Genomic DNA, 25,682 nt, shown 5'->3' with positions numbered 1-25,682 from the left:
TTTTAATTGTATTTAAAATTCGGGGCGTGACAACTACTTTCTTCCTGAATGCTAATTCTGGCTGTGAAAGCGCAATGACCAAGATCATCTACAGAAGTAGCCACTGCACATATAGCCAATCCTTTGTCCCCCAATTTGAAATTGAGAGGGATTTCAAAAGAAAATTCAGATGTATCAACTGGATTACTCAAATACTTCCAATGGTTGAACCACTTTGGAACTTCAGCTCCTGGAAAAACAACGTTGAATTCAGATTGCTTGCATGAGAGAAACAGAGAGCAGAGAGTGACCTCATTCAGTAAAGTATCTTCAATCTCTTCCATTTTGTTGGCCAGACTTCCACACAGTCTCTGACAATTCAACAGTGAAACACATTTGATCATTTGCGACTCTCTATGTTCCAAGATGTTTGATAATTTCGTAAATCGTTCCAACAATAAGCAATCAGCCGCATTTACCCATTTCACTTTTGGTGGAAGTTCAGGAATTTCCTCAAGCATCCTGCAGCCACGTAGATTTAGATAAGTCAAGTCATGTGATATGTTCAAGTATGTTGGGACTGATTCTGCACATCATTTTGGAAACGTAACAATTTTTGAGCAGCCTTGGAGATCAAGAGACCCCAAATTCTGCAAATCATATATGCTGCATGGAAGAGTAGTAAGGTTGTCACATTCTCTTATAGTTAACTCTTCAAGGCTAATCAGAGATGCAATTTGTGAAGGCAATTCTTTGATGGCAGTGCCGGATAGATCTAAGCTTGTCAAGCACTCCATCCTTTTTACAATTGCGGGGAAAGACTCAAGCATTCTGCAACCTCTAAGAGTAATATGTTTTGCAGATTTCAAGGCGATTCTTCTTGGAAACTTAGTAATATTACGGCATCCTGAAAGACTTAAAGACACAAGCTTATTAAGGAATCCAATAGAATCATCAAGCTCAACTAAAGCGGTACAGTTGCTCAAATTCAAGTGCCTTAAATTTGGAAATCCAGACAAGTTCGGGATTTCTGTCAAGAATGGGCAGCTTTCCAGATTTATATATTTCAGAGTTTTGGAGTGCTGTATACATTAGAGGAAAAAAGAAACAGATTAAGACATAGTAGGAATATATATAACCTCAAGTGAAAAAAATTTAACTGCTGAAAATAGTTCAATAGTTCAATATACCTTGAATCTCTCCCCCAGTTGTGACATGCAGCTGCGAGGCATACTGAGTTTAACAAGCTTCCTCGGAATAAAATTGATTGGTAAAGATTCGAAAGGAAATGCAGGCCAATCAATTAGCCTCAACTCATCAGGGAGATAATCAATGTATCCCGAAAAAGATGCATTACAGTTTATGAAGTATTTAAGATTTTTCATCCGTGAAAAGCTTGCAGCACTCAATACTATCTCATCTGGTTCAGGCAACTTTACCATGATACCTTTGACTTTGTTTGTTCCCTAATATGAAAAAGCATTAGTGTTAGTAAAGCAAGTTCTCTTTTAAATAAATCTGTAATTGCATGTGTATGTTCTACTTACTTTGCCTTTAGTTAATACATCGTAAACATCATCAGAAGACCACAATCTACTGCGTTTGCAGGGTTCATTTGGGGACTCAATGTGAACTATTCTTTTTCCCATTACCTCCACCAAGTTGTGCATCCAGATATGGTTTTCTTCATTAATACTTATCACCGCCTTTTCTTGGAGGATACTAAGACTGATGTTAGGATTGATGCCACCCCCTTTTAGTAACTGTATCACATGATTGTTATTTTGACCTCTAAAGAAACATGCGATGTCAAGGAAAACTTCTCTAACCTGATGTTCCAATGCATCAATACTTATTTTAAGAGTGTCATACAGACCTGTGATACCAAATTGCCAATTACCATCTCTCGCTTCTTTCCACTCCTCTATAGATCTACCACAAAGAACTGAGCCTAAAGCTACAAGAGCTAATGGAAGGCCCTGGGCGTACTGTACTGCATCAATTGCCAGTTTCGCAGACTCATTTGAAAGTTCCTTTTTTGGGAAGCAATTGTAACTGAAGAGCTCAAAAGCTTCATGATGATCCAATTTTTTGATCTTGTATATTAGATTGACCTGATGAGCAATTAATAAATGCTTATCTCTTGTTGTAATAATAACCCTGCTTCCCAAACCAAACCACTGAGATCCTCCAGCTAATATTCTTAACTGTTCCAAGTCATTCACATCATCAAGAACTAACAGAACCCTTTTGTGGCTTAATCTTTCCTTTATAACTGTCATTCCTTCATTGCAAGTGGCTAATTTTATTTCTTTTCCCTTTAGGATGTGGGAAAGAAAAAATCTTTGTAGTTTCACGAGGCCTCCATATTGCGCTGATCTTTCTCTAATATTTTCCAGGAAGCAGCTACATTCGAACTTGTGAATAATTGAATTATAAACAGCTTTGGCAATTGTTGTTTTACCTATTCCACCAGGCCCCCATATCCCGACCATACGAATATCATCCCCGCCAACACCTACAAGCCTATCCATATCACGTATACGAGACTCTATTCCTACCGGATAATCCGCCACATGCAAATAGGTAAGATGTACTCGTTTCAAAATCTCGTCAACAATCCCATGAATAAACTTCGACTCAAACCTGCCAATGGTAAAGCACGAGACACTGGTTAATGTAAGTTGAAAAAATGCAGTTTGTCTAGCACTTTAATAGCTTGGTCAAATATTCATTATACACCCAATTTTAATAAGAAACTAGACAGGTCCCACACACAATATGTGTGAAAATTGATATATTTTTTTTAAAACAGAGTGGGTAGTTTTTTTTACAGGAATTGGTAGTTTTTTGTGGAAGTTTGTGGTTTTTTTTTTCACGTACGTACTTTATCTACTTCCCACTTTTACATTTTTTTTTCTATTTATTTTATAAATTGACTATTTTACCCCTATTTGTTTTATGAGTGTTAAAGTTTTTTAATAATCCAGGGTCATTATGGTATATTTTTTTTTGTTTTGGCCAACAAAGCCTCTTCTCTTAATAATAGTATAGATATTAGGTAAAACTCATCCATTATTTCTTTTCAATTTACACTCAAAATGGCCATGTAGGATAAATAATACAACCTTTTTTTCCCTAAAAATTACAGAAATTGCCACTGAAATAAAAAGTAATGATTTTATTTATTACAAAAGGTTAAAACTCTTTATTTGGGCTAAACAAAATAACCTTTTTTTGGGTTCCTTAACAAAAAAGTAATGTTATGTATTCCATGATTAAAACTCTTTGCATTAATCTTATAAAAAAAAAAACTCTTTGCATTAATATTTTAATTGTAGGTCCGGTTCCGTCCCGAATTAAGCCGGTACGGTACGATCTTGTTTTTCATTTTTTCATTGTTCGGGTACTGTCTCGAACTGAACCGTTTGCTACGGTACGGGATCGGTATCCAATTCTTCATCAAGAGTTTCTATTGGGACCTCTAAATCTGCTCACTTGACCTCACTCTATTATGAATTATTAAATGACATATATAACCTACTATAAAATGACTATTAAGGACAATAATTATTCCAAAAAAATTGTTATATTTATTTTCTCTAGATTTTTTTATTCAATAATATTAGATTGCATTCTTTATTATTTTCCCTATCTATTTTCATTTTCCAATTTCACTACATACTCATTAAAGCATTCATATATATTTAATAAGAAATAAAACTATGATTAAGATAAAAATGTATGATATGCATATTGAACGCATATTGGTCAGGGAGAACAAAATAATATTTATGACCTAAATCTAAATCTATCCATTATATTTGCAAAAAGAAAAAAAACAAAATAGAGCTAGCAAATAAAAATAAATAAAAAAATATTTAAATAATTAATCATGAGGTACAGAAAATAGAGAAACATTAAGTAAAAATAATTAATCTGTTTTTTTTTTTTGCACAGCTAAAAAAGAAAAAGTAAATAAAAAAAATCACATAATAGTTCATGTTATTTTATTTTTATTAATTTTAAAAACTCAATACCTTGTGTTTGATTTTTTTTTTATTGGATAAGAGATTTATGTTCTCTGATTAAGGAAAGGAGATGTAATTAAGATGTATAGAGTAATTAAATCATTGAAATGACTAAGTTTTTTATTATAAAGATCTTAGTTTGTTTGTAAATTATATGAGTAAGGTTATTTGAGGAACTTTAGTGAGGTTTAATGAGTAAATTTAGTATTTGAAAATTTGATAGGAGGTGTAAAAAACATTGAGGTCAAGTGAGTAAATTTGGAGGTTCCAATAGAAAAACTCTTCTTCATCCTGTGCTTATCCCAAACCGTACCGAAGTATAATTATTCTATGTTTTTGAAACATGGGCTGACTTAATTGGATAGCTTTTGACTCAGACCATAATGTTCTGGGAAGTGTAACATGTACACTACCATTTTATATTCTTATCTTCCCTTCCCTTTCCTTCTACACCATCTCTCTATCTCTTTCTTTCTGACTTTCTGTACATAATCCCTCACAATCTAACCACTGCTTGTCTCACCCGTCTCTCATCGCCATGAATCTTGCACCATGATCTCTATCTCTCATCTCCCATGCATGTTATTTAGCTCTCAATTTGGAAGAAATTGCTGCCATCATCTCTGGTTTTATGATTTAACTTCCTAATCTCTTTGATAGGTGTAGATCCGAACTCTCTCTTCTTTCTTTTGTCTTCCTCTCCTTCTCGAAGTCGACCAGATCTACCATCTCACCTGCCCGGCCTCCTCGGTCCATTATAAGTTCAATCCCGTCGAGGTTTCGGATCGTCGGGATCCCTATGTCCAACTCATCCTTCAGCAGCGGCGTCGGCGCGACCTTGCTGCACTCCGCCATGGCTGAAATGACAGCGTTTCAGAGACAGAGAGAGAGGGAGAGATTCTAGGGCTTCGAAGATTGAGAGTTTGTATATTAGTGATCTAATCTACATGTTGATCTCTTTATTTCCTTTGAATTAGATTTCATTGAAGCAAACGGAGATCAACAAAGTGCATCTGAGCAAACAGAGAGATCTTTATTTATTTATTTTTTTCCGGTTCTATCCCGGATTAGGTCCTGTCCCGGCCCGTTACCGATCCGGTTCGGGCTTGTCGGGATCAATTCTCAAAATGTGCTAAACCGTACCGGCCCGTACCGAACTTCAATTTCAGGCCTGGGATCGGGATTACCACAATTTCGGCCCAGCCCGGCCCGTGCCCAGCCCTAAGTCTAGGTTCACAAAGAAAGGGATAAGTAAAGAGAAACATATTTAAAAATAGAAAAAATGGAAAATTATTAGGGCATTGAGCGGGCTTAAAAGGTCGGGCCGGGTTTGGCCCTAACGGGCCCACCCTGGCTTCACTTGCATGACCCATATCCTATTCTATTTGAGAAAGGGTCGGGCTGGCCCGTCTTAATGCAAGGGCCAGGTTGGGCTTTGGTCCTATGAACTTATGGCCAAATGATGACCCCTATCTACAATAAATGAATTTGAAGGAGAATGAGAAAGAAATTAATGATAGATATTTGATAGGGAAAATGTCCACTTACCCAAATTTGAGCTACACTAACCCCATTTACCCAAACATCTTATAAAATTGCCCACTTACCCAACAAATTACATATTTTTTGCCCTAATTCCCAATTAAGTTATTTTTTTATTAATTTTTGTTTATTTTTGGGACAATTTTGCCCTCTCTCCCTTTGTCACTTAGAGAGAGAGAGAGAGAGACTTCACCGGACTCCGGACTCCGGTCACCGGCCGCCGAAATCCGATCACCGACAGTCGGAATCCGGCGACCGGTGTCCTGTTTTATTGCCCCCCAATAAACTTTTTATTACCCCCAATAATACCCAATAAACTTTTTATTGCCTCACAATAAACTTTATTGCCCCCTAATAAACTTTTTATTGGGCGGCCGGTGTTCTGTTTTATTGCCCCCCAATAAACTTTTAATTATCCCCAATAATACCCAATAAACTTTTTATTGCCTCCCAATAAACTTTATTGCCCCCTAATAAATTTTTATTGGGGGCACCAATAAAAGTCTCCGGTGACCTCTTTGCGAACTTCCGGCAACCGGAGTCCGGCGTCCTATTTTATTGCCCCCAATAATACCCAATAAACATTTTATTTCCCCCAATAAACTTTATAAAAATTTATTGGGGGGTAATAAAAGTCTCTGGCGACTTGTGATAGGATTCCGGCAGCCGGTGACAGGAGTTCGGCGAGGTCTTCAATGACTTTTTAATTATTTAAAGAGCAAACTTGTCTTTTTACATTTAAATTGCGTAAGTGGGAACACAAATCTTTTAGTGGAGTAAGTGGGCATTTATTTGGCCCAAATTGGGTAAATGGTTAGGAGCCTTATTTGATAAGGTATATAATGGAATATCTATACTATTATTAAGAGAAGATGTTTTGTTAGCGAAACTGCATGTGAAATTACATATAGATCCTTACATCACACACACACACACACACACATATATATTGTTTACTCCCTGTTAACGTTAAGTGATCCGTGGGGATCTCTAGTTAGCTATAAATAAAGAAAGAGAGACAGAGAGAGAGAGATTTGACACAAGATGAATAGTGGTTCGCCTCCGCATGAGCGGGAGACTACGTCCACTTGAAAGCTTATACTAGTGTGTCGAGCCTTGCGGCCTAACAAGATTACAAAGTATGTAATGGGATGGATGAATGTGTTGAGTTGTGGGAGGAGGCATTCCTTTTATAGATGAAGGAATGCTTCTCCTTTACTTGTTCTTCGATGTGGGACAAGAAACCACACTATTCTAGTCTATTTAACATGCAGAAAGCTATGTTATGGAGACATGTTGGCAAGGGCGGGAAGGTGGCTTCCCGGTGGCGGATTTGCGACTTCCGGATACCGCCGCGTAGCCTGAACATAGGGCTACACGATGTATGTCTCGGTTGGGCCTTGCCATGTCTTGTGGATGTCCCAAAGTGGGTGTTACTTATGCTTGGTGACGTAGTAAATACTCCATATTATTGGAGGTATGTACAAGTCCCCGAAGTCCCCGAGTAAGAGGAACTTCTTGGTTGGGGAGTTCAAATCATGAAGTCATCAAGCATAAGTAAAATCCGAGGGGCGCACAGCCCCTACAAGTCCCCGAGCTCCGCAAGCAAGAAGGGACTCGCTATCCTGTATCACAAAAGACAAAAATTCGTAAGTGCATGAGATAATGGGGCGTCGCCCTGCCGCATGGCGGTAGGTCGTAGACCATGTACTCGTGGAGCCCGGAGGCTAGACCATAGATAAGAGAATGTGAAAAAATGTAGTGCCCGGAGGCTAGACCACATGTATGAAGCATTGTGAACCGAGAGCGTAACTAAAGCATGTTGGATAAGTGGAGCGAGTTAGGTGTTCGAGCAAGTTGGGTGTAGGCGCTATGCGAGCATACGTTGCCCAAGCGAGTCGCGGCCATGCTTTGATACCCAAGCGAGTCGTAACCGTTTCGCAAGCATTTATCCGAGCATGTTTAATTGAGCTATAAGTCATGCTAGTACACATGGGAGACTAGCGGTGCAAGGTTCTAGATGAATGTCACATGAAAGTGAATTTAAGCGTGTATGTGTGTAGCATGTACTTGTAGGAAAGTTGCTAATAACATGCTTAAAAGTAGTAAAAGCATGGCATTGGTATGGTAGTAGCTCTAATTGTAAGAGCGGAAAAGATAAGAAATAGTGACTTATCTTGTGCCAATTTGGAGGCTGGCGAGGGTGGCCGAGCATGACGATCCATTGCTTGGCGGATAAAGTATTCCGATAATGTACAAATAAGCAAGTAATGCTAGCGGTTGAGTCGGAGCACATGCACAGGTGTCCATAAGTTGATAACAAGGCACATGCAGCCAATACACAATTATCTTGTTGGTTGGGCCTGCTTCAAGCTCAGCGAAGGGATCAGGTGTGCTAGCCACTATTCAAAGTGAACGTGGGGATGAAAGCTCAGCGGATGTGCTGCAAATTCGGTGTTGCCGCTGACCCAGTGTGGCGGTGCCACTGGCAGCAGCCCAGGCTGAATGAGCCCAGCCCTTTCCGCCGACTGCGATGAGCGGGAAAGGTGCCGTACTGGAGTCCGGCGGTGGCTAGCCTTGCTGCCGTTGATGAAGCTTAGGAGTTGCTGACGAAGCTCGGCGGACGAGTTGTTTGGTGGAGTGGCTCAGCCAAACGTGGCCGGCGGAGCTTGTTTCCCGCAGATGAAGTTCGGCAGACCTGGAGCTCTGTGGAGGCTCCGAGATCGGCGGTGTTTGGAGTGCAGCGGGCGCTGGCATGCCGGCGCTGGACTGGGCTGGCGGTCCGGCGGTGGTTTTGAGTTCGGCGAAGGCTGCGTGCTCAGAGGAGGTCTCCTAGCGGAGATAGGTTGATGAGTGGCTAGAGCGCTCGACGCAACTGTGCCTGGCGGATCAATCTTTGATCGACACCTGCTGCCTGAGATAGCTTCCGGCGGAGCGGAGCCGCTGGCTGGCTGGGAGTGCGCCCAGCGGAGGAAGGTTGCCGGTGAGTTGGGCGGTGGTGTGCCGCCGGTGATTCCCAGCGGGGGAGTTCGGCGGAGCTTAGTGTTTAGCGGTGCTGCAGAAGTCCGGCGGAGGATCTCACTCCGGCGGAAGATCGCAGTTGGCTAGCGGAGGCCTTGGGACGGAGAGGGGCGAAGATGGTCTTGGTGTCCAGCGGATGCTGGAGTTCGGCGGAAGAAGTGCAGCGAAGAATCCCCGGCGGAGCGGTGGAGCACCGGGCGGAGGAGTTCTTGGGCAACGTTGATGGAGGAAGTCGCCGCTGATGGAGCTTGGCGGAGACCACGAGCTCGGTCGAAGGTGGACGGAGCTGCAGTTGGTAGGAACCGGCGGGAAACGTGAATTGGAGGGGTGCCCAGAGAAGTGTTCTGGGTGTCCAGAGAGTTTGTGCCGCCCACTTTTTTTTTTGAATAGTGCATCGTTGACTTTCTTGAGTTGGCGTGACCAGCCCGCTGGGCGCTGACTGAATCCGCCGGGCGTTGACCGACCCATATGTTGGTGTTTTGATCAGTTTCTGCAAGTTTTGACCACTCCATGGGCGTTGACCACGTGTTGACCGGCGTTGACCAGCCATGTTGGCCGTTGACCGGCCCCGATGGCACAAGTTACCGCTAAGAATTTCAATTATATAACTCAATGAAAGAAATCTTGGTTAATATGACTTAACTCAATGGTAAGTGACGAAGCCTCTGTGTGTCGGCTTCCCACAGACGGCGCCAATGTTAACGTTAAGTGATCCGTGGGGATCTCTAGTTAGCTATAAATAAAGAAAGAGAGACAGAGAGAGAGAGATTTGACACAAGATGTATAGTGGTTCGCCTCCGCATGAGCGGGAGACTACGTCCACTTGAAAGCTTATACTAGTGTGTCGAGCCTTGCGGCCTAACAAGATTACAAAGTATGTAATGGGATGGATGAATGTGTTGAGTTGTGGGAGGAGGCATTCCTTTTATAGATGAAGGAATGCTTCTCCTTTACTTGTTCTTCGATGTGGGACAAGAAACCACACTATTCTAGTCTATTTAACATGCAGAAAGCTATGTTATGGAGACATGTTGGCAAGGGCGGGAAGGTGGCTTCCCGGTGGCGGATTTGCGACTTCCGGATACCGCCGCGTAGCCTGAACATAGGGCTACACGATGTATGTCTCGGTTGGGCCTTGCCATGTCTTGTGGATGTCCCAAAGTGGGTGTTACTTATGCTTGGTGACGTAGTAAATACTCCATATTATTGGAGGTATGTACACTCCCTGAACTTTTAGCCAAAAAATACTTCAGTCCTTGTCCTTCTAATTTCACACGTTTACTCCTTGTACTCTCAATTTTGGACCAATAGGTCCATTCCGTTACTATCCGTCTAAAAATTCCGTTAAGTCGTGGTAAAATGTCTATTCTGCCCTTAATTTTTTTTTTTCATATCTTCTTCTTCTTCTTCTTCCAGCTCTCTCTTCTTCTTCTTCACCTCCTCAATCTTTTTCACTTCTTCTGACGAACCCCTCTCCTCACACCAATTTGGCAATGTTAATTGAAAATACAACAAACTACACCACAAGAACAACAATTTCTGAAAACCAATCAGCAATTGAAATCAACAATCTCATATTTGAGTTGCAATTTAGTTAATCAAACACTAGAGCTATTCTACCACACACAAATGAAAAGCTAATTCATTTCCAGAATCAAATTGAGCCAAATCATAACACAAATTTGGTCAAGCAATCATGGTGATGACTGGGTAGATACTTGAGCAAGAATTGAGGAGATGAAGCAGCTTCTCCATTTGAACTAGACAACTGCAAAAAATCAAGTAATTTGAGTATTCAACTTTCTCAACAAATCAAAAAGCATTGAACTTTTGCCGGTACTTAATGCACGGGGATGAGAGAGAGGGATAAAGAATTGAACTTGGACCTGAACGACGACGTTTGAGCTAAACGAAAAAGCGGAATCAGAAAGTCTGTGGATGAAGACGAGTTTGCCGGAGAACTCCGACTCAATCCAGCGCTGGAGGCAGTCGAAGCACATTTGGTCTGCCATTCTGAGCTTCTTCTTCAGTTCTTCAATTTCAAGATTTCAATTTTTTGGGTTTCTTGATTTTCTTCTTTTCATTGTTGGCAAACCCATTACACATCTTGCTCAGTTCATCGAAAGCCAATACAGATCAAAAACCCTAAGTCCGAATCACCACAAATTCGGGTTCAGAGTCTTCCTAAATTGAACTGCACCGCCGAGCCAATGCAAACCCAGAATTGCACCGCCGCACCTCCCTCATGCTTTGGGACGCACGACCTCAACCTGAACCTAACTTGCTTCGCCTCCGTCCCCGATCTCAATCTCTCCCTCCGCCTCAAAACCCAGATCGTCCCATCGTCAACGATTGAGTCGATTCGGCATCGACCTGCTTCGCCTCCTTCCCCGACCTGGATCTCTCCCTCTGCCTCGAAACCCAGATCGTCTCATCTGAGAGAAGAAGGAGTGGGAGTAACCTGAAGAAGAAGCTATGAGAGATGAGGAAGATCCCAAGCCGTACGATGGGTCTGGTTTGGCCTTGGAGGTGTCGGTGGCGATCTCATGGGTATTGCAGCAGAGAGTGAAAGGAGTTCATTCTCGTCGAGCAGAGAAAAAAAAGAGATGAATAGAAAAAGAAAAAGAAAAAAAAAAGGGTAAAATAGACATTTTGACGCAGAAGGATTGCCACGTCATGGACTTAACGGAAATTTTGGACGGAGAGTAACGGAATGGACCTATTGATCCAAAATTAAGAGTACAAGGAGTAAACGTGTAAAATTAGAATGACAAGGACTGAAGTGTTTTTTGGGTAAAAGTTCAGGGAGTAAACAATATTTAACCCTATATATATATATATATATATATATATATACAGATCCTATCCAGAGCGGAGCTCCGCTTTGAAAATTTATGTGTGAAGTTCGAGTTTTGGGTCACTTTTCGGTCGCATATCCACATCTCGACCGTTCAGTTTTTAGGTACTAGTGTATAGATCGTCTCTGCAAATTTTCAGCCAAAATGATAATCGTTAAGGCATTGATAATTGCCTTAAAGCTAGTACGGTTCAGGTTGACAGATTCAGTCCGTCCATTGGTTTAAGCGATTTAGATACCTTAACGATCATCAATTTGGCTGAAAATTTGCAGAGAGAATCTATACACTAGTACCTAAAAACTGAACGGTCGAGATGTGGATATGCAACCGAAAAGTGACCAAAAACTCGAACTTCACACGTTAATTTCAAAGCAGAGCTCCGCTCTGGATAGGATCTGTATATATATATATATATATATATATATATTAATTTGAAATTATATTTAATAATTAAGGGATAAGAAGATAGATAACAAAATCAAAATTGAAAAAGATAAGAAAACAATATTTCACTCATCTGCAGGTAACTTCCCACTTACCCACTATATGTGCATTTCACCCATAACAACACTTTCTACTATATGTAGTAACTTCCCACTTACTTTGAAAAAAGTTTTTCTATATTTATTTAATTTATTATTCACACCTATCGAGTGTGTTTTGTTCTACTATTATTTAAAAGACAAATAACAAATTTTGTTTAATCAGGATCATATGGTCTAGAACCAAAGTATAATGTTAACTATAATTTAAGTGGTTATTGATCGGTCCCCTTTTTTATTTAGTATTTTTTAATAAGGGCATTGCCCCATAGCCCAATTTTTACACACTTCCCATCACTCCACCAACAAATTCAAATTCTCAATCACTCCATTTAGGGAGAAAATGACACCTTTGGGCTCAGCTCAATTATTAAATGACACCTTTGGGCTCAGCTCAATTACACACACACACTCTCTCTCTCACTCTCTCTGTGCAACCACCGACGTGTTGCCAATAATGCCAAGGCCTGAAGTACTATCATGTCATTCCAAGTGTCGGTAAGACCATGACCACCGCCAATGTCGGCCTCTCCCTTGCGTGCTCGACTTCTCCGTCGTCACTATCCATGCTAACGTTGGCCTCCACAACCTCAACATCCTCCTCAGCCTCGAGAACCGCGACAACACACCGTCATCGAGGTCCACAACGGTGACTGTGGCCTCGACCAGGCTCTGGTTAGGGATAAGCAAAAGGGCTTCCCACCATATCTGGTTTAGGATTTTGGATTGTTTGCTTTGCAGCACCACCAATAGGTAGATTCATTCTTCAGTTTCAGTTGGTCCAATTGTTCACATCATCATCACTTCCAATCACATTGGAAGAGGAATCCCTGTTGTTTTCCAGGCGAGCCCAAGAAACCTGGGCAACTTATTTCCAAAGAGCATACGAACTACGATTTGATTCTCGATAGAATGATTTGATGCTCAATCTTCAACTGGGTATAAGGTAGTTAATGATTTCACAAGCTACTGGGTTGTCTTTTACTTTGTAGGATTTTTGTAGTTTGGTGTTTGATTGGGTGCCTTTTTTTAGTTCAAGTAATCTATTGGGAAGTTTCCATATTGTGCGACCTTAAACCCAGTGATTTGGGCCAATAGGAACAAGTATAACTCGACCTCTGTTTTGTTTTCTGCTACAGGGATCCTAATTGGAGCTTAAGCTTGAATTGCAGAATATAAGCAAAACCCATATGAGAAGGGGGTCTTTTTGATAAAAAAAAGATGGGTCTTTTGCTTGTATATAATATAGGGAAAATGTCTATTTATCCAAATTTGAACTACACTAACCTCATTTATCCAAACATCTTACAAGATTCCCCACTTACCCAATAAATTACATATTTTTTTCCTAATACCCAATTAGGTTTTTTTATTTATTTATTGTTTTTTATTTAATTTTGAGACAATTTTGCCCTCTCTCTTTGGTCACTTAGAGAAAAGTCATCAGAGACTTAGGCGGACTCCGGTAACTGGCCGTCGGACTCTCGGTCATCGATCGTCTGTCGTCGGACTCTCGGTCATCGATCGTCTGTCGTCGGAATCTCGTGACTGTCCAACGGACTTCTCCATAAAATTCTGCCGGAGGTCCCTAAAGAGGTCGTTGGAAATCTCATAGGTCACCGGAGACTTTTATTGCCCCCCAATAAAACCCAATAAACTTTTATTACCCCCAATAAAAGATGTTAAATTAATGTGATCTCCTTTTCTTCTTCCTCAATCAAAGTTTTATTTGTCTAATTTAAGGGAGATTAGTCTCCCTTCCCTCCAATAAACTTTTATTGCTCCCCAATAAAACCTAATAAATTTTTATTGCCCTCCAATAAAAGTTTGCCGGAACCACACTTGACTTTGCCGGAACCTCGTCGAAATTTGCCAAAACCTTGCCGAACTTTTTCTAGAGTCTCGCCAGTCATTGGAGGTCATCAGAGAGATCGTCGGAGACCCACAGGGAGGTCGTTGGAGATCTCATAAATGTTTTAAGAGATTTATTGACCCCCAATAATAACTGTTATTGCCCGTGAATAAAAAATCTAGTAAGTTTAATTGCCCCCAATAAAAGTTTTATTGAAGGTCAATAATAAGTAAAAAATGAAGATATTCTTGATTTTAAAAGTTTTAAGAGGTTTATCGACTCCCTAATAAAAGTTTATTTATTGAATTTAAATAAAATCTGTTATTGCCTCCAATAAAATAAATTTAACCAAAACAAAAATCCCATGTTATACTCCATATACCAAATTTAACAACATAGAAATCTCATGTATACTCCATATGCACATATAGTAGTAGGGTTCTGAATCGACCTCACTGGTGAATTAACTGACTCAACTTGTTTCTTAACATGTCTAATCTTCTTGTTATAACCCAAACGAAAAAACTGACAAACATAGCCAAAATGAAAGCCCCAGCTATGACCGCACCAGCAACAACTCCTGGACCTTGCTTGTGAAGCTAGTTATGGCAAGAAGAAGACTTACTGTTCTTCTGTGTAGTGCTAGTACTAGAAGCTAAATCAGACCTAGTTGGAGCAAAAGAAGGTGGTGGAGATTTGACCTAGTTGGTGGTTGGGTTCATCAGATTAGTCGTCAAAGGCGGTGGTGCTGCTGATCCACTTGAGCTAGTTGAATCGACAAACAAGTTGAAGCTCCACTACTCAACGTTGTGGATGTGATGACCAGGATTTTTTTTATTTAATTCTTGCAATTAATAATGGACCAGTTGTACGAATTATTATTGTTATGTTTTATTCGTATGTTGATGGTGAAATGAAATTATTTTCGAACGATTAATTATTCTAGGAGGACGCGAAGGTTGACAATTTTTATGTTGAGTTTCTCTAAAAAATTCCTTCACGAAAGTCGTAGAGCGCATCGATACGAGTTCGTGGACATGCAGCACGCGTAAATAGGAGTTCGTACAAGAAAGTTATGGTCAGCGGAAGTTATTTTCATTTTCAGAAATTTTGTGTAAATAGGGAAATTTCTGGAAAAAGACCTTACTTTCCCATTTTGGCAAGTTTTTCAGAAAATTCCAGAAAATATTCTCTCTCTATTTTCCTGTAAACCTGACCCGGACCCGTTTTCTCAACCCGGCCAGAACTCGTTTCTCCAGCGACCACAGGCCACAAAACCAACCCAAATCGCTTCTTCTCCTCCGTCCGGTCCTCCCTACGGTGGCCTCTAGCTCTGATTCTCAGCCACGGCTGCGCAGTGAAGCCACTAGGCTGCGGACCCGATCGGTTCTCCCGATTTTGGCGATGGATGGACGTGAAATCGGTCACGTTTTGCTCCTGGCTGCGTCCTCTTTCGACCCTTGGTAGTCATGTTGACCGATTTTCAGCGTGGAGCTGCAACTTAAGGTGAACAGTGATTTTTGACTTGCAACGGCGATCTAGGCCGATTTGACTTGAACTCCAGGTATTAAAGTTACTCGACTTAGTATTCTCTACATTCTGGACGGTTGGATTGAGCTGGTATTGAGTTTGGCACGGCAGCGCGTGAGCTCACGTGCAGCCTCATGTGGCAGTGCGTCCAACCATGTCTAGGGCAGTTTCTTACTTCATTATCATCTACTAGTCGATACGAGCATTTTGATATATGATATGTAACTTTTGGAGGTTGTTTGATAATGTTAGGGTTTTCCTTAATTTCAAATCGTTCGGTTTTCGATCCATGAGGATCTGACCGTTTGATCAACTTGTAGTTTTGCCATTATTATGACTTTTGCTATATACTAAGCTCTGAGGAGTATTTACGTTTATTTTATTGTGGCAATTTAATTTGTAAACTTGTGTAATATATGACTCTGCGGAGCGAGAATATATTTACATTGTGGGTTCAGGACATCAATATGTACTTAGTTTAAAAGGAAAAAGTTTTTCATGTTTTAGAATAAGAGACTTGAGAGAAGATTGTAGAGAGAAATTGTTGTAACTTTCATTGATAATAGGAGCCTTTATATATAGAGGATACAAGTACATAATCTTTGAGTACAAGGAATCCTATTCTAATTAGAACTAGGAATCTATTACAACAATAGAAAGTAATCATAGTTTGGTAAGGCACACATAAATCGAATATCCTTCAACACTCCCCCTTGTGCCGTCCAAACGTGATGTCATCGTGACACCATGGCGCTTCAAATGTTGTCTCGTTAAAAACCTTACTCGAGTAATAAAAAACCCTGTGGGACAAAAACAACCTCGAGGAGGAGAAAAAGAGTACAACACGCCCTTCACTCTTTGAGAGATCAAACATGTAGACATCATGCCTCCCCCTGATGTCGACATCTCCCCCTGGCTGCTACATCATGGGAGTTCGGATAACTTTCTCAATCCGATGCTCTTCACATGTTTCTTAAAGGTGGATTTAGGTAACGACTTAGTAAATAAGTCTGCTACATTATCCTCTAATCGGATTTGATTTACTTCAATCTTTAGAAGTGTATGTTATTGCTGATAATAAAAGAAGTTAGGCTATATATGCTTGGTGTTGTCGCCTGTGATGAAACCTAACTTCATTTGTTCAATACAAGCTGCATTATCCTCATAAATGCATGTAGGTTCATCTGTGGTAGACTTCAAACCACAAGTTCCTCACATATGTCCAACTATGGACCTTAACCATATGCATTCATGCATTGATTCATGTAGGGCAATAATATCTGCATGATTCGAGGAAGTAGCAACAAGGGTCTGTTTTGTAGACCTCCAAGATATCGCAGTGCTTCCCAAGTTCCCATGGTAAAGACATAACCTGTTTGGGAGCGACCTTTGTGAGGGTTAGAGAGATACCCTGCATCAACAAAACCTATAAAAAAATCACCATCGTTTTGATGTAAGGGAGGTGGGTGAGGCCGACCACCTTTGGTGGCGGCGCCGGCGCCGGCGGCCACATGGTCGGCTACGGCGTGTAAACGGTGACGCTTTGTCATATGGGGTCTGATCCCATAATTTTGTCATTCCTCTTCTCTCTGTAGGGATAAAACAAACCCATATCTATCGTACCCTTTAAGTATCGAAAGTTGTCTTTACACCAGTTCAATGGCATCGAGTTGGCGTAGGGCTACATCTAGCCAACAAGTTCGTAACAAATGAGGCGTCTGGTCTTGTATTATGTTAAGATGTACAATAATGCGCTTATTACACTTAGGTAAGGCACTTCTGCCAATTAACACGTCTTCGTCATCATCTCTGGGACGAAACGTATCCCTCTTAGGGTCAAGACTACAGACAGCCATGGGAGTGCATCTTGACAAAGTTCTAAATCTAGACAAAATCGTTTTCTCCCAAGGTCCTTGATCTCAAACTCGAATTTCAGGTGTTCAGTAGTTTCCCTTAACTCTCAAGGGTTCCAATTATGTTTATCAACAAAAACCGCTACAATTGCAAATCCGAAACTTTTCATGGAGACACGCGGGCATAGTTCATTATATCCCTTCCCAATCAAATAGTCACTTTAGTGAGCATTTCAACTTCATTGCAAACAAACTCCGTGGTCTTGAGCCACTTGATTTGGGTAAATGAAGTCTACAAGAACCTTCATTATATTATGTATCTAGATCCTCATAAAAGATATGTAGTGACCACATTCGTAAGCTGCATGTTCAGTTATTCGAAAACTATCAAACTGACAAGGTAGTGGAGTGCATTGACATCCATTACAAGAGAATATGTCTTCTCATAGTCGATTCCAGAGCGTTTTGTGAGAAGCCTTGGGCCATAAGATCAGATTACCATCTCTTTTTGTCATCAAGCTATCTAATGAAGACCTATTACTGTCAACAGGTTTTATGTTAGGAGGTGTTGGCATATCAGGCCCGAAATCCTTCATCTTCGTTAGTGAATCCAATTCAACCTTGATCGCATCTTTCCTTTTAGGCCAATTTCCCCTACATTGATATTCTTCAACAGAACAAGGTTCGATGTCATTGGTCTCAATAATCCCACGTCCTCATGTACACTATTGTAGTTTGTAGAGATCTCTATATTCACAGGAGTCGGTTCTAACATTGAGGCGTCCCCCAACGATCTATATATTCTTCAACGGTTCTAACCACAATCCTGATATTCTCATGAGAAGGATTTTGAGTATCAATGATCAATGGATCAAGTTGTACCAAACTCGCTCTCTTCCTAGGGTGAGAATCCATCGAACCTATGGGTTTCCTACGCTCTCTAGCATAACCCATGGCCTATGATGCCATTATGCCACCTTGTGGCGTTACTATACCACCATCCATGGTGGTGGTGCCGTGCCCATCTCCTCTGGGTGGCGCCATGTCCTCTTGTGGGGACAATAATCCTTGCAGGCACTTTTACAGCAGGTATGTGTGATTTCGTCACTTTAGCGATATTAGAAAATTCATCAGGCATCGAATCTGCTACGTTATGAAGATTGAGAATTCTCCGCACTTCTTGTGTGGTTCGGGGATCTAGATGAGACAAAGTGGGGACAGACCACGACACAGACCACGACAATTCCTGTCGTTCCTGTTGGACATTCTTGTTCTTATCTCCCCCTAACGATGGGAAGATTGTCTCATCAAAGTGACAATCCGCAAATCTAGCAGAAAAAAGATCGCCTGTCAAGGGTTCTACATAGCGGACTTATGGTTGGAGATTTATATCCAACAAAAAAAAAAATTATATATATATATGCATTAGATGCAATGACCCATTTGATGTGCTGTGGCGGCGCAATTGGCACATAAATCACACACAAATATGCGTAAGTACGAGATATTAGACTCGCACCCAGTCATTAGCTGTAACACAAATAAAGGTTGAGTGGTTATGAGTCGTAGATGAATTAGCATAGCTGCATGCGATGTTGCATAACCCTAAGAGGAAATATTGGTGCACATTTACCAATGTTCAGGCTACCATCGTAGTCGTTTAATGGTGGCTTTCCCACGAGACCACTGGGGTGTGTACATGGGAATATGATGCCTAATATCAATCCCTAATGATATGCAATAGTCATCAAAAATTTTCGATGTAAACTCTCTAGCATTATCAAGTCGAATGGACTGAATAGGATGATCCGAGTAGTGAGCCTATAGCTATATGATATGGGCTAGGAGTTTATCATGAGCAGCATTATGAGCGGACGATATCGCGACACGTGACCAGCATGTCCGCACATCAACCAACACCATAAAACATCTAAGCAGTCGGCAAGTTGGTTGAATCGATCCACAACATCCCCTTGGATTCTTTGTAAGAATGGAATTATTTCCTTACTGTCCTTTGCATAGGATGGTCTCGATCCTAAAAAGCAGGCTTTACAAAACAAAAGATGGGCTTTAGAAGCAACAATGAGGATTTTGGTTGAGCCATGAAGTCACAATTGACTTTAGAAGTAGAAAGAGGAGGTGAATTAGGGTTCTTGGCGTCAAAGCCAAGTGATGGCCGCAGGGGGTAGGCGGCGCTGGCCATTGGTGGCCGGTCTAGCATGGTGGTGGCTCCATGAGGCGCAGAGGCGTGCCATGCTTCTCCTCGAATCAATTTTTTTTATTCTTACTTCTCTTCGTTTTGAAGAATGGATGTCCGCGTGAAGTGTTTAATATATGGATCATCATGTCACGACCTGGGTGTCCCAAATGGTCATGCCAGAGCCTATATGTGTCGGAATCCCATAAGTCATCTCTCATGACATAGTTTGATTCAATGATTCGAATAGTGGTTGCATACAACCCACTAGAATGACATATAAGTTTCTCTAAGACTCGTTTATATTCGTAGTCATTAGAGGTGATGCAAAGGAACTCTTGTCCATTCACACAATGAAAACCATTGACTCTTATATCTTTGAAATAATAAAGTTCGAATTTAATATATGTCCAAGACATGAAATAGAATAATCGATACTTTATTAATAATACCCAATGATAACATCAAAGTTTCTTGACCAAAATCTAATCCAAAATAAAAATCAAACGTAGACAAATCGTAGTCACTCAATCATTTCGGTAACTTCAATTAAACATGACTAGGAAAGTAAGAAGAGATGTCGGTGGAGCAAAACTCGCTTAAGTACCACTAATCTCAACTAGTTTCCTAGACATCATACTTAATTGGGTGAGCCTAGTGAGAAAGAGTTAAGACAATTGTCATTTATTGATTTAAGGCATAATTGCCATTACATAATTCTTGGAAAAAAAAGACTATACTAAAAAATCTGCGGCATATGTTTATCTTCATTGCCATATTTAAAGTCTTCTTTAACTCGATGTCATGATCACCGTTGATCATATACTCCATAAAATACCATGATGAGGATGCTCTCTTGATTGAGCTATATTGACGTTATACATATGGTTCCTAGGACCAATGGCGTTGGAATAGCATCACCATGGCCAAAAGTGGTGCCATGGCGTCCAACCCCTATACGCTTAACGTCATGACTCCTTTGGTCATGTATTTGCCAACTTTGGTGATTACCTTCATGAGCATGTTGATCATATGTATCATATCGTCCATGGCGACTTCTTCTAGAACGATGCTCATGGTAGCCATTTTGAGGCCTACCATATTCTCTATTCACAAATTTGTGGTTGTGCCTTTCAACACAAGCCATAGCTCTAATTAGCTGATGGAGATTTGTGATTGTGATCCGTCCTTCGTTGATTAAGATTCGATAGAATTCAGAGAATCTTAATTTAGTGACGGGGAAGGTAGTTAGAGTTTTCTCAATCAATTGTTCTTCTGTGATAGTTTTTCCACAGGCATGCATCAATGATCTGATGCAGAGAGCTTCCGAACAATATTCCATAACTATTTCGAAGTTTAGAGAAGCAGAGATTATTCCATTGTGCTTCTAAGTTCGGAAGATGGTGAATGTTTACTAAAACGTTCACGAAGCGCTACCCAAAGGTTTCTAGCGCTATCCTCATTCATGTACTCAAACTAAAGTGCCATCTCTATGTGGTGCTTCATCAGGGTAAGTAACCTGAAATTATCTATCTCAGTTTGAGAGTCTTGAGCGGTTCCTTCATATTAGCGCTCTTGGATTGTAGGCAATAAATCAAGGGCAATTTGGTGGAGCTTAACATTATGAGCCCACATGAAATATCCTGTGCCCGTAGAATCCAATAGAGTAAAATCGAGCTCGTTCAAGTTTGACATCTTGAAAAGGAGAAACAAGAACCGATTAGTTTTGAAGTCAATGCTTCCATGAAAACTAATATTAAGATTTGCGAGCCTTAATGCTACCAAGAAATCGATTTCCAAGAAATTTAAATTAGACCGAAACAATGATGTTTGTATGGTCAAAATCGATGCTTACGGACGCTCTTAGTCCAAAGTCTACGAACGCTCTTAGTTCATATAGCGTGAATCCCCACGATTCCGCTTTTATAGAATCAAACGCACGTTACAGAAAGGTGGGATGTAGAAGAAGGGAGGTTGCAAGTCCCCGAAGAAAAAGAAGATTAAATTAAAGTACAGAAAGCAGGAACTTCAATTTAAAACATACTTGGTGCTTTCTTGATGCTTGATTTTCTTGTTCTTCTTTTCCTCGTAGTCTTGTAGTTCTCTTCCCAAAACTGCGCGCAGAGATGGTGGCGCGCATGAGGTGATCCTAGGGTAGGGTTCTAGGGTTTCACGGCAAGAAGAGAGAAGAAAAAAATTTTGGCTTCTGATTCAGGGTTAGGCTCTTGCTGATAACGTGTTTTAGAATAAGAGACTTAAGAGAAGATTGTAGAGAGAAATTGTTTAAACTTTCATTGATAATAGGAGCCTCTATATATAGAGGATACAAGTACATAATCTTTGAGTACAAGGAATCCTATTCTAATTAGAACTAGGAATCTAGAACATTCTCTCCTATTACAACAATAGAAAGTAATCCTAGTTTGGTAAGGCGCACATAAATCGAATATCCTTCAACATTTCAAGTATTTTGTATTAATGGTTGAATCATCACATTTGTATAATTGTGAGAATGATCTTGATTTTTATTGATGATTAAAAATCAAGGCGTGACAGTGGATTTCAATGATTCCTTGGGTCAACTCGGAAAACACAACATACATGAATTTGTTGACGTTGGAGATCAAGATCGAAAGGGAAGGAGAGGAGCGGGTCTCTGGGTTTGAGATTCGAATACGAAACGGATATGTTGAAGACCCGACTTGACCCATCGAATTTAATCCAGCAATTCATCAGGTCACCACTCTTGAGATTGATATCGGCCGCCAGAACCCACCACCACCACCGTCGATGCCTTCAACCAACTCACTTGTAACTCCTAGTGAATCAAAGACAATGATGCCACTGCCCGTAACTTCTTTAGCTGTAGTAGTAGCTCGATGACGAGGACATCGTCTGTCATAGATACCTTTCAGAAAGAGAGGGGAGGAGGGGGCTTTAGAGAGATAGAGAGAATAAGAGAAGTTTTGAGAGAGAGAGAGAGAGAGATGTCCTTAGTCATCGTGGTGAATAGAGTGAGAGAGAGTCTGAGACATAGAGAGAGTTATTGTGGCAGTTGGTAAATTTTGGATATTTGGAGCCTACAAGTGTCTTTTTACCTTCAAATAGGGTAAGTGGGCACATAAATATGTTAGTGGAGTAAGTGGGCATTTGTTGGGCTAAATTTGGGCAATTGGTCAGTTGCCTTATAATATATCCTTTAAATCTTTGCGTCTGGATATTACTTGATCTTTGTTTTTAATTTCTTTTGGGTAGAAATAACTTTCTATAAAACATTGCAATTAATCTTTATCGTTGAAAATGACATTTTTATTGACCCTCAATAATACTGACTACAACTCACAAAATCTTGAATATCTATATTTTATACTCATTAACCCTCAATAACACTAACAACTGACAAAACTTTTCAAATCTACATTTTGCATTTATTATTGACCATCAATAAAACTGCCTACAATTCATAAAAGAAATTAAATGATGATTTTGCACTCATTATTGACTCTCAATAAAATAGCGTACAACTCACAAAAGCAACAAAATGAGTCATTATTGACCCTCAATACAACTGACTATAACTCATAAAACTTTTGATGGAGGGTCAATAAATTTTTTGTTGAGAATGAAAATGAGAAGAAATCAAATTTAGAGGTGATTTTGGGTTTTTGGTTATTTACCCATTTTTTTAAGGGCTCTTGACCATTTACTCAATTTGGGTCCAATAAATGCCCACTTACTCCACCAAAAGATTTATGTGCCCACTTACCCAATTTAAATGTAAAAAGACAAGTTTGCCCTTTAAATAATTAAAAAATCATTGAAGACCTCACCGGAATCCGGTCACCGATCGCCGGACTCCGGTCACTGGTCACGGGACTCCGGTCACCGGTAACCGGCCGCCAAAATCCAGTCACCGATCGCCGGAATCCGGTAACCGGTCGCCGGAGGTTTTCAAAGAGGTCGCCGGAGACTTTATTACCCCTCAATAAATTTTTATAAAGTTTATTGGGGGGCAATAAAATGTTTATTGGGTATCATTGGGGGCAATAAAGTTTATTGGGGGGCAATAAAATAGGACGCGGGACTCTGGTCACCGGTCCGGAGGTTGCCAGAAGTTCGCAAAGAGGTCGCCAGAGACTTTTATTAACCCCCAATAAATTTTTATTGCTCCAAATTTTTATTGGGGAGCAATAAAAAGTTTATTAGGTGGCAATAAAGTTTATTGGGGGGCAATAAAAAGTTTATTATGTATTATTGGGGGTAATAAACAGTTTATTGGGGGGCAATAAAACATGACACCGATCTTCGAATTTCGACCGCCGGTGATCGGATTCCGGCAATCGATCACAGGATTCCCGCAGTCAGTCACGGGATTCTGGCGGCAGGTGACCGGATTCCAGTGAAGTCTCTCTCTCTCCAAGTGGCAAAGGGAGAGAGGGCAAAATTGTCTCAAAAATAAATAAAAATTAATAAAAAAATAACTTAATTGGGTATTAGGGCAAAAAATATATAATTTGTTGGATAAGTGGGCAATTTAATTTATAAGATATTTGGGTAAATGGGGTTAGTGTAACTCAAATTTGGGTAAATGGACATTTTCCCTTTTTTTTTTTATTGATCCTTAATAAAAAGTATTTTATTGAGGGTCAATAAATGTTTCAGTGAGATCCTTCGCATCTTCTCTAGTGACTTATGAGATCTCTGACGATTTCTCCAGGGACCTCCGATGACCGGCAAAATCTCCGTTGACCGCTGGCAAGATTCCAGCAAACTCTCCGGTAACCCCACTCTATCTATCTATCTATCACACACACACACACACACTCTCTCTCTCTCTCTCTCTCTCTCTCTCTCTCTCTCTCTCAAAGGGGGAGAGGGCAAATTAGTAAAGAATTTTTTTTTCAAAAGAGCTTAATTTGGGTTATAGAGAACAAAATTTCTCATAACTAATGTTATGGGGAAATTTAGAAGATTGGTGGGTTCAGATGTAGGATTTTATCTGCTGAGACCATAAAAGTAATGATTGAATCCATCTGGAATGATTTATCAATTTATGATCAGGTTAGCATAGACCTAAAACTTGAATTTGCTTCCATAAAAAGCTGTTGTCCATTCAGAAAATAGTTGGAAGTTATTATAATGCGTTTTTACTCTAGAAAATTACTCCTTTATTTTTTTATTTGTTTTGGTTACATAATTATCTCCTTTATTAGCTGATCGAAAGCATAGATATTGAAGGTTGTAACGAAAAAAAAAAAAAAAAACTATAGAATGAAGGTGGCTAGTTATGATGGTTAAGAAACTTACCCGTCCTCCAGAAAATGCCAACCAGAGAGATTTGCTACTTCCACAAGAGCTGCTCTCCATTCATATATCTTATCCTTGAACTCAATTTCATGCGCAGCTAATGCCTCACCAAAACGACCTCTCAGGTTCCTTACATCGGAGGGGCTAACCTTGTAGAACACAGGAAGAACCTGTTGTAATTGCTTTGAGTTTCTACATCCGAGGATCTTCACCAATTCCTCCAAACACCATCTTGAAGTTGCATAATTGTGAGATAATATGATGATAGAAATTCTTGACTCTTCGATTGCTCTGAAAATCGCCGGGCCATTCACTTCTCCTTTTGGAACCTCAACGTTATCGAAGGTTAAGATCCCCTGTTGACTCAAAGCGCTATACAAATGGTCTGTAAAATTTCTGCGTGTATCCTGACCTCTGAAACTTAGAAAGACATCATATGTCCAAGAATGTTTATGGGTGAAAGAAGAAGAGGAAGGGGTTCCAAATTGAGTGACCATTGAATTGGGTTTCATTGTAAATATGATACTGATCGATCGATCACTCTCTCTTGTTATTCACCAGATTAGGCCTTGGATGAAACTGCTTCAGAGGTGTTCACCAAACCAGGTGTAATTGTAGGCATGAAATATAATATTTGAGGCGTGGAAGAGTACGTTAAAAAAAGAAATTAAAAGTGTAGCTGATTAATGATGAAAATTCTTGGTTGGTGTCATGCAATATGTTATTGAAAAAGGGTCACGTCTATGGGAAAAATTCCACGATGTTCTCCCAAATCTGCCAAAGTTAAAAAAGTCGTACGCATAATTATTGGTGGGTTTATTTCTAATACAATTTGAACACGACGTACTGATCAATTAGTTTTTGCATAAGGTTATTTGACCAAGGACATCTAATCAAACGCCATGTAGGACATAGCACATATGCTTCTTTTTTTTTTTAATTAAATAAGCGATTATGCGATATTACTTCT

General features: G+C 40.1%; 1 protein-coding gene across 1 annotated transcript; it reads right to left on the bottom strand.

The window, feature by feature from the left end:
- Positions 1-25: 25 nt before the first annotated feature.
- On the bottom strand, positions 26-25,357 carry LOC133736033 (disease resistance protein RPV1-like). The gene is made up of 4 exons (XM_062163470.1): positions 24,713-25,357; positions 1,527-2,625; positions 1,170-1,445; positions 26-1,061 (listed from the first exon to the last, which is right to left on the bottom strand). The coding sequence occupies exons 1-4, from the start codon at positions 25,222-25,224 to the stop codon at positions 573-575; spliced, it is 2,376 nt and encodes a 791-aa protein (XP_062019454.1). The 5' UTR covers positions 25,225-25,357; the 3' UTR covers positions 26-572.
- Between the last annotated feature and the right edge of the window lie 325 nt (positions 25,358-25,682).

This window comes from Rosa rugosa, chromosome 3, assembly GCF_958449725.1.
Source record: "Rosa rugosa chromosome 3, drRosRugo1.1, whole genome shotgun sequence".
NCBI classification, from domain to species: domain Eukaryota; kingdom Viridiplantae; phylum Streptophyta; class Magnoliopsida; order Rosales; family Rosaceae; genus Rosa; species Rosa rugosa.
Note: the sequence above shows the minus strand (reverse complement) of the source record. Positions and strands in the feature narration are given on the sequence as shown.